Raw genomic sequence first — 14,090 nt, forward strand, 5'->3', positions numbered from 1 at the left:
GGGGGCAAAATCCAGAAGGGGGGGGGGGAGGGCGTCAGATCTCTCGACGCCACTTTCCATGACAAAAGGGATGCACTGGGTGAGGCAGACCGGGGAAATATAATTAGGTGGTAATTGGCCGCTAATGTATGCATATTGCGCCAAAACACAATGCAACACACGGCTCATGTCCTGTTGTGTAAGGTTGTTTCAAGGGAATCTGTAAGGGTATTTCAAGCCCTTTACACGTCCTGCACACAGAAATGGTTCGTTTCCGCGAGATTCTAGGACATGTAAAGGACTGTACACGTCTCGTTTGCAGGCATGAAACCTCCGGATTTTGAAGGACATGTTTAATTTCCAGGACTGTGTAAGTCAGTTTCCATCCTGGAAATGAGGCTTTTCAGGCAGTGTTATAAAGTGAACGAATGCTAAAATGTATATAGCCTCATACTTTATTATGAAAGATCTGTGTAGCTCATACCTTTTTAAGAAAGATCTGTGTGAGTGATTTTGTCCAACTGTACTGTACATTTACCCGTGGTTAAGTACGCTATCGGGACGTACCGGGCATCGAATTCAAAAGGTGTACCGTAGTTATTTCAGATCAAGAACATAGCGAAGCATAAAGGCTTGTATGATAAATGACAGCATCAAAGTTCCCTTACTGTCTAAAACGTTAGTGTACAAATACTTGAGCTTTAAAACACTGTATCGTATAAAAGCTCGATAAAAGCATGGGGTTAAGTTTCAATTAACAGTGTGCGTTTTGTATTTGACCTCGCTACTTTGAAAGTGCGTGCAGTGTGCTTGCTATTTACCATTGGACACAACAGAAAACATTTATACTTTGCATCGGGAATGTTTTGAGTCGATACTCTTCTCAGCGACTACCTATCCAAATCGTCCGCTTTTATCCGGTCTCCCAGATGGTCGTCTGGGGCAGGTTTGACTGCATGTACAAGGGTTTCAGCTTGGTTTTGGGTGTGTTAAGGGTCATTTCGTCACCCCCACGACCTTATATTGTGGGGGCGACCGCCCCCACTGTGCCACTGCCAGTTCACAGCCAAAAAACATTAAATATGTCGAGTCAAATACAAAGGTAATTTCATACAATCAGCTGTATGTTTTCGGAGGGCTAGATCGTAGGTAAGGCATCGTCAGAAGGGATCCAGCTAATTGTGTCTAATTCCCGCGTTAAGAAAACAACTATTTTCACATGAAACGTATATGCAAGGAGGTTTATCTTGATAAAACCTCCTTGTTTAATGTAAGCGAAGAGAATATCATAAATGTATATTGTATTTGACCTCGCTACTTTGAAAGTGCGTGCAGTGTGCTTGCTATTTACCATTGGACACAACAGAAAACATTTATACTTTGCATCGGGAATGTTTTGAGTCGATACTCTTCTCAGCGACTACCTATCCAAATCGTCCGCTTTTATCCGGTACACCTGGCGACATAACAGTGTCCTTAGGGAACTGGTCACCACCCTCAAAGTGTGGCACGCCAAAGTAAACCCACAGACCATAATCAGGTGCGATCTGAGCCAGGACTACATCGAAGGGGGAACGCACACAACAGTCCCTCCAGACATCCTGCCGACTTCACTGGTACCAGACATCACCATTCAGGATCCTGTACAACAAACACTGAACTTGGTTGAACTTACCGTCCCATTTGAGCAGAATGCACAGCACGCCGAGGACAGAAAAATGGCCAAATACGAATGTCTGATCAATGAAATAAACTCGCACAGGGCTAGCCTTGTTTCAGTTGAAGTAGGGAGCAGAGGTTGGATTAACGGCGAGAACACTGCAAAGCTGAAGTCACTCTGTCCGGTCAGCTACAAAGACCGTGAAGTGAGACATCTTAAAAGTAGACTGGGAAAGTGCGCACTCTGTGCATCCTATGCTATCTACTGTGCCAGAAACACACCTACTTGGGACTGTACGTCAGGACTGTTTATCTGCAGAAACTAGTTGTATCTGGGTCTAAATTTTATGATGCATCTGGGCCAAAATGTTATGAAATGTGACGTTAATGTTTTTAAACGATTTTAATCTGTCACTGTGCTTCTTTTCAATACCTTGCGCCCTCCTGGAGAACAGATCTAGACAAAGGGCTGTCCTAGGTTTTTAGCTTGTAATATTTACATGTATGTATTCATCTTGTGTGTAATAAAGATGATTTTCAAGCGTACTCTTACCTCTTTGATATAAGTAACCTGGGCTTACATAGCCTAGGCCAACATGTGTTTCCAAAACCATATCCAGTTGCTTGAGTAAATAATTACCTATATGTCAAACCTACATCGACGTAGGCCAACTTGTGCTCCGAAATTTTTTCTCATTTAAAGATAAACACCTTGCCACCAAGGATGCCTCCAATTCAAACCTAAATGCCTGTATTCCGAACTGCGTGGGCTTGGACCACAATTGAATGATAGGTCGAGGTAATATGGGAACTCTGCTCACCAAAGGCTGGTACAATTCAGATGGGGAGGGGGGGGGGGGGTTACATGACCAGGGATAGTGCTAGTGCCGCTATATTGAAATATGACTTTCTCTGATATTCTCTCCGAGTTTGAAATAATCATTTTTTTCATTGCAACAGATAAATACATAACATGATGGCGACAAACTCAAGCTCAGCATGCTTATTTTCGTGCCGTCATCAGAAACAAACTGAGAGTACAAATGAACATTGAAACAAATACAGACAAGCAAAGCAAAAGTAATGTCAAGTAACACTACATAACGAAATCATAGAATATAAGAAAATAGATTTGAATATATGTGGATATTCGAACAGGTACACCGGGCCAAATCTTTTTGTTTCTTTAATGAATGATTGTACATGCTGTAGAAGTTTTGTGTTAATTGAGTCGGATAGAAATGCAGACCCTCGAGTCATTAAATGGACTAAATCATTATCCGAGAGATCGTCCATGTTTATGGCAAATCCTACCTGCTTATGTAAGTTGCTGAGGAGGGAGATACGGTATTGGGTGTAGTGAAGGCAGTACAAATAATAATGATGAATACTTTCACAATGATGGCCACAGGCGCAAGCACTACTAGTAACAAGATTGCGAGAGTAAAAGTAGGAGTTCAAACTATGAGTACCTAGGCGGGAGCAAGTGAAAACAGCGCAAGTGAAACGAGAACCTATGCTGAAGCCTGGAACAGAGACAGGGCGCACGGATTTGACCTTTTTTTTTTCTTGAAATAACAGGCACTGGGTGTCGAAAGCGTCCAGTTTTGTGCTAGTGACTTTGTTAGGGTCCAACTCTCCGCCCCATATAGGAGGACGGAGAGGACCAGGGTGTTGTAGGTCTTCAGCTTGGTCTGTCTGGACAATTGTTTGCACCGCCAGACTCGGTCAAGTGAGGCCAAAGCTGCAGAGGCTAAACCTAATCTCCTCCTGATATCATGGTCTGATTTACAGTCTGATGTGATAAGACTTCCAAGGTAGTTGAAGCACTGGACCACCTCGACTGACTCTCCTCTGATGGAAAGGCATACTGGTCAGGTTGGTCCAAGAAGTCACTGAGGGACTGAAGCTTCGTCTTCAGCCAGCTAACCTCAAGGCCCGGACTTTGGCTCTCTTCAGCAAAAAATCTCGAGGAAACTGACCAGTGCTCCTAGGAGTTCTGCGAGTAGTGCCACATCATCAGCGTAGTCCATATCGGTAAAGATATGGTCTGCGTAGGTGGTACCGCACATTCCCCGCCCAACCGTCCTGGACATCACGTGATCGATGGCAGTGTTGAAAAGTGTTGGGGCTAGGACACAGCCTTGGCAGCACGTCACCGGAACGTACTGCGCCTGCGCGAAAAGTATAGACATGCTAAACCTTGAGAGCGAGAGAGTAGCCTGAGAGCGAGTATCCTGTCTGCTGTAGATCTGCCTGGTGTGAATCCACTTTGCTCTGGACGCTGTGACTTCACCAAGGGTTCCTTAATGCGGTTGAGAATCACCATGCTGAACACCTTGGCTGCAGCTGGTACTGAGAGGAGGGTGATACCACGGTGGTTCTTACACTCTTGTCTGCTTCCCTTATTCTTGTTTACGCCTTTCTTTCTGGACAGTTATCATCTTCCCAGACGGCTGCAAACAGTCCTTGTAACCACTTAATGATGCAATCACCCCCTTCCTTCAGAAGTTCAGGAGCAATCCATCGAACCCCGCTGCTTTGCCGCTCTTCAGCCTGGAAACAGCTCTTCTGACCTCGTCATCGGTAGGCGGTTCAGTGCTGATTCTGGGGTCTGGTACAGCAGTGCTTGCGAGCTCTTCCGGTGTTACTTCGGGGGGGGGGGGTCGGGGGGGGGGTCTATTAAGAAGGGCAGAGTAATACTCTTCCCATCTGTCCAACTGTTGTTGTTGTGTAGGCAGGGCGCTGCCATCCTCAGCCACAACTGGGCCAACTGAAGTAGGGGTGGATTCGCCCGCTAGTTACGTAGTGCGTCATATGCTGCTTTGGATCTACCAGCAGCACTAGCTGATTCCACATCCTCTGCAACCTGTCGCACCCACTGCTGTTTATCCCTTCTAAGCAGTGCCTGTCTCCTGGACTTCAGAGCTCTGTAGGTTGTCATGTCACCAGTAAGGCGAGCTTGTCTGCGTTTTTCAACAACTGTCAGAGTCTCTTCGCTGATCCATGGTCTGATGTTTCTTATTTTCTTCCCAAGGGCTGTTCTGGCAGCGTCCATGATGCCGTCTTCCAAAACTATATTTCACATAGTGGGGATTAATGCGTGAACAAGAGCCAAGTTTAACGGTCGTGTACCTGCCTGGGAAGAACGGAAACTGGCTTTTCATGCAGTGCTGGAAACAAAGGCAAGATGCAGATTTTTCTTTACCTATTTTTAAAGAAACACTATCAAACCCTGCAGAATGATCCAGATGGTCTTAATATTCAATTTTCCTGCTTTCTATGCATATCCTCTGTTTCTACAGCGCGCACGGCACATGTGGCAATGGGGTCAATGGTAAATTTGCTGCATTGCAAATGTATCCGCTAGAGGGCGGCCGCTACGTAGAACGCTAATGCGTCATCGTCAAGAGTGCGAAGGCACGAACCGAATGGTAGATACCAAACGGCCTTGGGCCTTACATAAACACCACTGTTGTCATAAGTCCACAGTATAGGCCAGCAGAAGTCGTGGTTAAACAGGTGCGTTGCAAATCACAAACGATTTGACTTAAACAAGATCGAAATGCTCCAGTCAGTCTTTCTGTAAGGTAAGACTCAATTTTTTTACGATATTTCACTCAATACAAAATCAATTTCAGCACTTCAATCAAATACAAATGGGCACAAAATCCATTGTTGACACTAAATTAACTTGTGTCATCAGTAGATATTAGCTGTGCCTAGTCACATAATTAATATGATCGGCCATGTGAACTTGAATTTTTTTTCTATTAATAAAATATTTACAGTAGAGTGGTATACAGTATATGATACATTGGTATATAGTATAGGGGGCAAGGGGTGAGTCCTCTCTATTGTATACAAGATTCACAGTTTGACAGGAACTGCCATAGGCCTGTATATAGGGCCTACAGATGAATATCGTCGCTCATCTCAGGCTCCTTATTTTGATCACTGCACATTTAGGTTATCTCTCTCTCTCTCTCTATATATATATAATAATTTTTTTTTTTTAATTTTCGATAATAATATCTAAAAAATGTTACCATTTTCGGCTTTTCTAGCACAAACCATTTGGGAGCTATACTGCGTCCAAGTCGGCGCGGACGTTTTTACCCCCCGCCCCCCCGTCTGGATAGGGTTAAACATATGCTTCATTTCAGTAGTCTTACAAACAATTCCAAACAAAAATTAATTTTACATGGTAGGTTGTTTTTTTAATGTCAATTGCACAATTATAGTGGCAACACATGTTTACATGATATAAAAATAAATCGATTTTAAGTTCTTGTATAATTCTTTTTTTACCGGTAGTGTAATTGACTCACGTTCACTATGTAAAAATATCTAATAATTCATTTATTATGGTCTTGTGTAATTGATCTATTTCATTCTTGCATAAGTTAAAATAAGTTCAACTTGAGTCTGTTGTCAATTCGTACTCGCCCCTTTATTTGTATTTTTAAATGATAATAAATGAAAACACTTGCAACCAAGAAGAACTTGAAAGCTCATTTATATTAGTACGATTCATTTTAGCGTTTTCAACTTTCGTTGACGCTTGGTAAACGTGACTCTAGATGAATCGTAATTTCCTGGCAAGAAATATTAGACAAATCACACATATTGTACGCTGCTCCGGATTGCTTTGTATGGGTGGTAGGATTTCGTTTACATAACAGTACAAAAACCGACAATTAACAGATAAGGGGCCCGATATAGCTTTCCGAGCAAGTACGATTGCTCATAAGAGTCGAGTGTTCCTAAAGTCACGTGCTTGAGTAAATGAATCACCACTCGTTAAGATGATTGAGACCAGACATTTAAGGTAAGCGGTTTGTGTGTGTTGAAGAAAACTTAAATATCCAGAATTATTAAATTTGTATTGTCTTTGAACCTTGTATTGAGTATTCCCATCAGAAAATGCATTCAATTTAAGGCTTACTATTTTCTACATTTACCTTAAGGAAAGGGAGACGGCGTCGAAGCAAGTGTAAAGAAAGCGTGCTGACCACAAGTAGGTCAGATGTAAGACATCCACCCCAGACAACCAACCATCCATTGCAGGGATACATCTAAAAACACATCCGGAAAAAAAATCATGCAAGGTCTCGGTGGAGTACATGGCAAAACTAAACAAAAATCCGATTTGCTCAACATTTTGCAGATTAAGAAATTATGCAAGAACAGAATGCGATTGATTAAGACGTTAAGCGTTTTTGTGTTTACTTTCACGTTACTGTCAGGACTACCTTTTATTGATGTAACAAATTTCAGGGCTTATTTCCAAATTAGGCGCACGGCTGGCCTTCACAATAACTTAGCAAAGTTTTATCAAGTCTGGAATGACAGCATTACCTCTGGGACCAACGACCATCGAAAGGCAAGAAAGGTTGTTCTTTGGACACAGTTTTTTGGTAAACCGTATGAAATTAAACGATTAACTTGTCCCTCCTTAAAATCATGCATCTTCACAACCGACCGTAAGCAAGTTAAAGATGCTGACGCAGTTGTTTTCCACTTTTGGGATACACCGAAGGTTTACAACAGATCATTTATGCCGAGGATACGACTCCCTCATCAATATTGGATATGGTATGCGAAGGAAAGTCCAGAAAACAATCGATACGTCGATCTCATCTCCTACAGCGGTATCTACAACTGGACAATGACTTACAGAAACGACTCGGACGTCCCCGGTCCCCCTGGATCTCTTTATAAAAGCTATAACTTATTGAAGAAAGGGCGGATAAAGGAAAATTCGACTGAAAAGAAAGGTACTGTGGTATGGTTCGTCAGTAAATGCTACAAATTTTTCCATCGGCATATCTACGCTAAAGAACTATCAAAGCATATAAAAATTGACGTTTTTGGTGGTTGTGGTAGGCGTGTCTGTAGTCGTACCAACGGGACTTGCATGTCTGCTACAATTCAGCAGTACAAATTCTACCTAGCATTTGAAAGTTACAGGTGCAAAGAATATATCACTGAGAAATTCTGGCATAATGCTCTGGTCAACGGTGTTGTGCCCATAGTGATAGGTCCACCGAAAAGTGACTATGAAAAATTTACCCCTCCAAATAGCTTTATCCACGTTGATGATTTTGAATCACCAGAGTCTTTGGCTCGATACATAAAGATGCTTGATAAAAATGACGATCTATACAACCGGTTCTTCATTTGGAGAACTAATCCCCCTAAAGCCATCCCAAAGATCCCAGGCCAATGGTGTGTTCTTTGTGAAAAGCTATTTAACACTAGCCCGACTGAAAACAAAGTTTATACAGACCTGGAGAGGTGGTGGAAAGGCGAAAATTATGAGTTCTGCCAGCCTCTTGTATTGAAAGAAAATATATTTGACGGTTTAAACCTAGTTCATTACGATTAAAGCTTCATTAAGTCTTAAATCTAAAAAGACCTTTCAAAAGATACAATGTATATAGTTACATTGTTGCTAAAATAAAGCCATAAAAAGTTAGAAAAACGTCAAAACTATGGTATGACATCCACGGTTGCATTGCAAAGTATTGGACTAATAATTCGCCGACCTTTTAAACAAAATGACGGCTTAAACTCTTTATGATTTTTTAAAAAAAGAATCTTGTATCTGCCAAGAACACTAAAAGTTGGCATTCAACGATGCTATGAGAAAACGATTTTAAACCGATACAAGTTGACAGTTTGCCCATGTTCTGAAATCTTTGATCGGGCTGGAACATATCGATGACAAAGTTCTTCTCCTGACAACACTCATTATCCTTAGTATCGAAAGGTATAGAGGTACCTAATCATTTACGCATGCACACGAATGGTAGGAATTAACTGTTTCTGGTTAAGTTGGTGGTGTAACAAGGAAAAAATGACTTTAAGCGTTTGGATCTAGATAAAGACCGTACTATTGGCTTCACAGACACAAAATTAAATCTACGAAAGGATTCGGGGTTAGAGTCAGGGAAAGTGTGGTTACAATACGACTCAAACGTTGGGACGAGTAAAACGTCCAAATTGTTCCTGTTAGTTGACACAGATCTTAATGCCCAAGAAAACATCGACAAAGCTAATCTCAAAGTCTACGGGGACAACTTTATGATCTGGGGACTCTTCTGTGAAGAAATTGGCTAAAAGCCGAAGACAACCTTTGTTTATATTTCCATGATGCCCGGAGTGGATATACCCGTATAAAACCAAGACTCAGTTGATATGATAGCCTTTAACACGCGAGGCCAGCCACACCCGACACCTGAAAAAAGAATGCAGAACGATTCCAGGTCACTGTAGGTACTTTTCCATCATCCAGTTAAGGAATTCCGAAACCTGCTCGTGACTTACACACCAAATCCGTTCCTACAAAACCACCCCTCCTCCTACCACTGATGCCCCCACATTTGGACGTTCGGAACTCGTGCAAGAAATCCCTGCCCGTGACAAGTCCTCCTGATTCAACCGGTACCTGTGTTAATATCCGCTACTGCGCCACGAACAGACTAAACAATCACAAGGAATCCAGACTGTCGGTGGGAAAATAGCAACGGGCCAAACAAGACTCTCTAGACTGAGAAAACATGTGATAGTCTTTGAAATGACGTCTACATTAGTCCTGTTGTTCCCAATTCCAGTTTTTTAAAAAGAATGTTGAAAGCAATTAACTAACAGCCAAACTGGTAGCAGCACTAAATCTGTAAATGGAAAAAGGAAAAAGCACAGGGTCTTGCTGTCCCATTGTTCTATATTTAAACGCCCGCATTGTCAAGCCAGTTAACAAGAAATACAACAAACTCGTATGCTTTCAAAATCTTGTTTCTACTGTGCAACCTGACATCAATTGACTGAAAACCTAGCTAGCCCCTTGTGTAGCCGACCAAGAGATTCTGCCCCAGGATTACATCGTTCATTGGAAAGACAGAAGCGTCAACAAGCCTGTAGTGAAAGGTGGCGTTGTATGGTTAGCTGTTACCACTGCACGAAAACAAGAATTTCTGGCAATTTTTGGTGTCTTACACTACCGTGGAACTTGACATGTCCAGGTCGTATAAAGGAATTTCTAGCCACGGTGTGTCCGGTGCCGAATACCCCCAATCATTGCGGTACCTGCACATTGCATGTCTTGAGAAGTGGTTAAGTGAAGGGGTAGTGTGTATTCAAGTGATAATTTCTATCAATGCTTTTTAAAAGAAAATAGTACGGAAAACAGTATACAGTATCCATGGAATTATTTCGCTATGTGGCGCGCTACCAAACACCTGTTTGTTTTGGGGCTCCGATACTTGGGTCTACAAAAACGTATTTTTGTGCTTTTAAGTGAACATCAGTCTTCAATCGTCATGGGGGGGTATTGCCTGAAGTATCTAAAGCGTATAGGACCAGAGATTGTTGCAATTTGACGTCCTGTTTCTTAATTTTCGTTGAAATTCTCCAACCGTTTGTTTGTGTGGGAGGACGGCGTCGCTTTCCGCCTTTGTTCTGCTCCAAGTGACGCTGGTTTCCTGGATCTGCTGTTTGGGATCAAGAACGCAGAAAAATGGCTTGTACCTCACAACTTTGCTTGGATCTAAAAGCAAAGATCCTACAACGATTGTCCGCATTTGAACGCCATCCAAACAACCCGGCATGGCAGGCTGATAGGTTTGCTGAAATAGTGCCGAACAACAACCCTACCAACACGGAAGCACTGAAGGAAGTCCGACAGAAACTGTTTGTACAGTTTGAAGGACTCCCAATCAAGTCGGATTCACTCGTTAACGGAAGGTTAGTAAGACGTAACAAAAACACTTCTCAACGCTTTACCTTGATAAAGGATATTGTAGCCCTGTTTAACCACATCAAACATGGCGACGTGTCGAGAGAACTCCTTGACTGTATACGTCCTAACCATGACTCCTGCATGCTCAGCCATACAAGCGACAGTAACGATACACAGTCACTCGTAGAGGACAATAATATAGTTAACGACCCACCCAAAAAAGTCAAAGTCAAGAACTTTCCGAAAAGAGTTGTGACATTGTGTTTTCATGTGAAGAACCCACTCAACATGTACTGCCATGCAAATCACTCCCAAAAGTTGTCAGGAGGCTGACTGATACGACACAGCAAATACAAGCAGAGTTGAACACCCTTAAGAACAGTAGAAACTTTGATCTGTGGCCAATGGGAACGAAGATCTCATTACGGAAGTGCAAAGGCTTTGAGACGAAAACGCTTCCCTTGTACAGATTATACAGGAGTTGACACTACAAAACTCTGAGGCGTGGAAATCGCAAATGAGAAGATGCACAGTACACAACGAGGATGTAAACAAAAATGATGTAAACAAAGCACAACACCACGTGATCAGAATCTCTAATCGGTTTCCACCTCTCGAGTCCTTCATCGAGGATGAGGCTAACTTCCACAGTGAGAGTGACCTGTTGAATCGAGGAACCCGACAGTCTCCAGCCAGGCAACAGATTGAGACTTACAGAAAACAAGTAAGTTCTACAGTGGAAGACTTGCAGAAAGTGCCGTCATCATTGGAGAATCAATGATCAAGCACTTAAAGGGAAACAAGATGTCAAGGAGGAAGAATGTCAAATGCTTTACTCACCGAGGGGCTCGTTTAGAACAGCTCGTTCCATCCGCCGAGAGGATCATCGAAAAAGAAGATCCGAGCACTGTCATTCTCCATGCCGGCACTAACATCAATAGAGACCCTGCTAACCTGGTGACTGACAAGGCGTACCACCTGGCATCGTCACTACAGCAACGCGGCGTGCCGGGCATTGCAATCTCCAGTGTGATCATGCGGACCAACGGAGACCGGGAATGGACCCAAGAAGTCAACAACGGTTTGTCACAGATTTGTTCTAACAACGGCTGGTACTTCATCAACAACAACAACATCGGTCTGCGCCATATTTGTCACGATGGGGTCCACCTGGACAGAAATGGCACCGTCCAACTTGCGAAGAACCTGATCACCTTCCTGAGAGCTGACCGCCCAGCCAGCACAGTTCGCGCCGACACCTCGTTTGCCGACGCCGTCAGAGCTCCACCACGACTGGGTTTTCGGGGACGGAACCCCCAAGGACCATATGGTAGCTACAAAAGTCAAAAGTTTACCTTCATTCTTACTTTGTAATGCAAGATCTTTAGTTAATAAGCTGGACCAGCTGGATTAAAAAAAAAAAAAACTTCTGTTACAACTAAATTCGGATTTTCTTACAGCGAAATTTCCTCCCATATTACAGTAGACTGCCCCATTGACCATCCCATTGACCGCCGCTATCCTTATTCAAAACATAACATCGTAATGGCAGTCAAAATCCGACGCAAACTGGCCGATCGCGATTTCGGCACGAGTTTTCATCAAAAATCGATGAAAACCTCAATTTTGAAAATGATGCGGTCGTTATGGGCCCCAATTTGGGCCGATTGCGGTCGCGTTGGCCAGGTGGTCGTTGAGAAAAGGTCGCTTGATGCTCACGCCAATGGGAAAAAATCGGGACCGAGAAAAAGCGGTCAAAATGGCCAGGTGGTCGCTCGGGCAGGTTTGACTGTATAGGATAAAGTGTAAAATTACGAGGGACAATACCAAGATTATACCTAAGCTGATGATGTGACCCACACCTTTGATTTTGACTAAATATGTTACCGATGAAGGATAACAGATTTAGATGTTTTCTGAAACGTTTGAACGTTTCTGACATTATAGGCTCGTTCTCATTTAAATGTCGAAATGCTGTCGCCTGACTTTACGCCTTGATATGGAGCAAATTTTAAACAACATCACTGGTTCCTTCATTTTCCACAACCCCTGTAATGTTTTACAAAAGATGCACCACAACATTCGTATTGGTTGATGGCTTAGAAGATTATTATAGCCACGGGTGGGATTTCACACTCTAAAAAATGGCTGTCGCCTGAGAAGAAACGAAGAATTCAAATAATAGCCAAAAATTCAACAGTTCAGTTCCCAGAATGATTGTTCGGCAGGTGAAATCAGCTACCCAGGCCCTCTGTCCGATCACGTCAGATCGCTACTATCACTGATCTTGGAGGCTGTGTGAGGTGGTTTATGCCTGTCACCAGATTCTGTAACAAACGTTACCACCACTAGTACGATGGTTGCCACGGTTATATTATGCACGTATAAGACTAGAAATGGCCGTTTTTGTGACGCTGTACAGTTTTTCTGGCTTTCTAAAGAAACAAGAAAGGGTTGTTGACTGTCATTTGTATCCGACCTTGCTTAACAAAATGTTGTACAGAAATGACTGTAACAAACGTTACCATTGTTCGATGCTGTCTAGGCTTTCTATTTGACCTGGTGTAAAAAAGCTGCCCACTTTTCAAATGTCCCTAGGGGCATTCACTTATACCTAAATAATGTAGTCAATAAGGTGAGTCCTTTCGAAGAAAACAGGGTAAAGTCTACTGTTGTAACAAACGTTACAGGTAACGTTTGTTACATGCCCTGTAATGCATTACCAATGGGACCGAAAATAATAAGTTGCCATTTTTTGGCTATGGCTAAAAGAGGAATTTTCCCAAACAACCAAGTAGTTTTCAGTGAAAATAAAGCCGATTTATTTTTCGACCAAAAAAATGCCATTTTCGACATTTCAATGAGAACGAGTGTATATCCAGTTGCTTAATTAATTTCTATTGGGCGAGATAAGCAGCTTTTGTAGAATATGCCAGCCAGATATGGTAACTCGATTTTTTTTTACTTATTCGGCTAACTTGAAATATCTGTAGCATATAAGTTAGCAACTATGTTTGAATCAAAATTTTCTCACAATTGTCTTTGTTATTATATTGAAAGCAGAGAATGGGATCTTGACGTGGGATAACTACCATCAACACCATGACGTGGCGAGGGTTCCTAAAGCACTTCGACTGATCGACAGCCAGCTGATGAAAAGTGGAGGGATCTTATGTTTGGACTCCGACTTCCCGGACAGCGTGATGATCTCCGTCTTTCTGATGGACTACCTTGTAGAAATGTCTCAGTATGAGCTAGTTAACCTCGACAAGTGTTTCTGAAGTTTAAAAAAATTATTCAGAAAGAAAATGTTATATCTTACTTAATCATTGTTTACTATCAGTTTATTCCACATTGAAATAATGAAATTATGCTTAATAATGCTTCATTCTACAATTATATTTCACATTTTTATTTAACCCAATCTAGACCGGGCCTTTTTTTAGGATTCCCGAGGCCAGGGGGCTCTCTTGGCCCCACCTCGTAAATCTTAAACGACTTGGGCTACGATTTCCATTGGGATTATATAGTCGTATTTTTAATGGTTTTGATATCGTTATGACGTGACTATGACTTCGGCTAAAACCGTCTATATGGAATTTCCGCTATACCTGATTTATGAAATATGTTATCGGGACCTGGGTAACACAGATCTGTCACTACGCCTGCAAACTGGTGAATTGACACAATTTTGACCAAAATAAAAAAA

The 14,090-nt window shown here is 42.3% G+C and overlaps 2 protein-coding genes across 2 annotated transcripts in view; one reads left to right on the forward strand and one right to left on the reverse strand.

Annotated features, from left to right (window-relative positions):
- LOC118410961 (homeobox-containing protein 1-like) overlaps nucleotides 1-14,090 on the reverse strand; it is a 1,064,572-nt gene that overhangs the window by 758,228 nt on the left and 292,254 nt on the right. The gene's annotated exons all lie outside the window — the stretch shown is intronic.
- Nucleotides 5,101-13,793, forward strand: LOC118410838 (4-galactosyl-N-acetylglucosaminide 3-alpha-L-fucosyltransferase FUT6-like). The gene is made up of 3 exons (XM_035812679.1): nucleotides 5,101-5,228; nucleotides 6,609-11,711; nucleotides 13,445-13,793. Exon 2 carries the CDS (start codon nucleotides 6,743-6,745, stop codon nucleotides 8,027-8,029), a length of 1,287 nt encoding a protein of 428 aa, XP_035668572.1. The 5' UTR covers nucleotides 5,101-5,228; nucleotides 6,609-6,742; the 3' UTR covers nucleotides 8,030-11,711; nucleotides 13,445-13,793.

Source organism: Branchiostoma floridae, chromosome 1 (assembly GCF_000003815.2).
Source record: "Branchiostoma floridae strain S238N-H82 chromosome 1, Bfl_VNyyK, whole genome shotgun sequence".
Taxonomy (NCBI): domain Eukaryota; kingdom Metazoa; phylum Chordata; class Leptocardii; order Amphioxiformes; family Branchiostomatidae; genus Branchiostoma; species Branchiostoma floridae.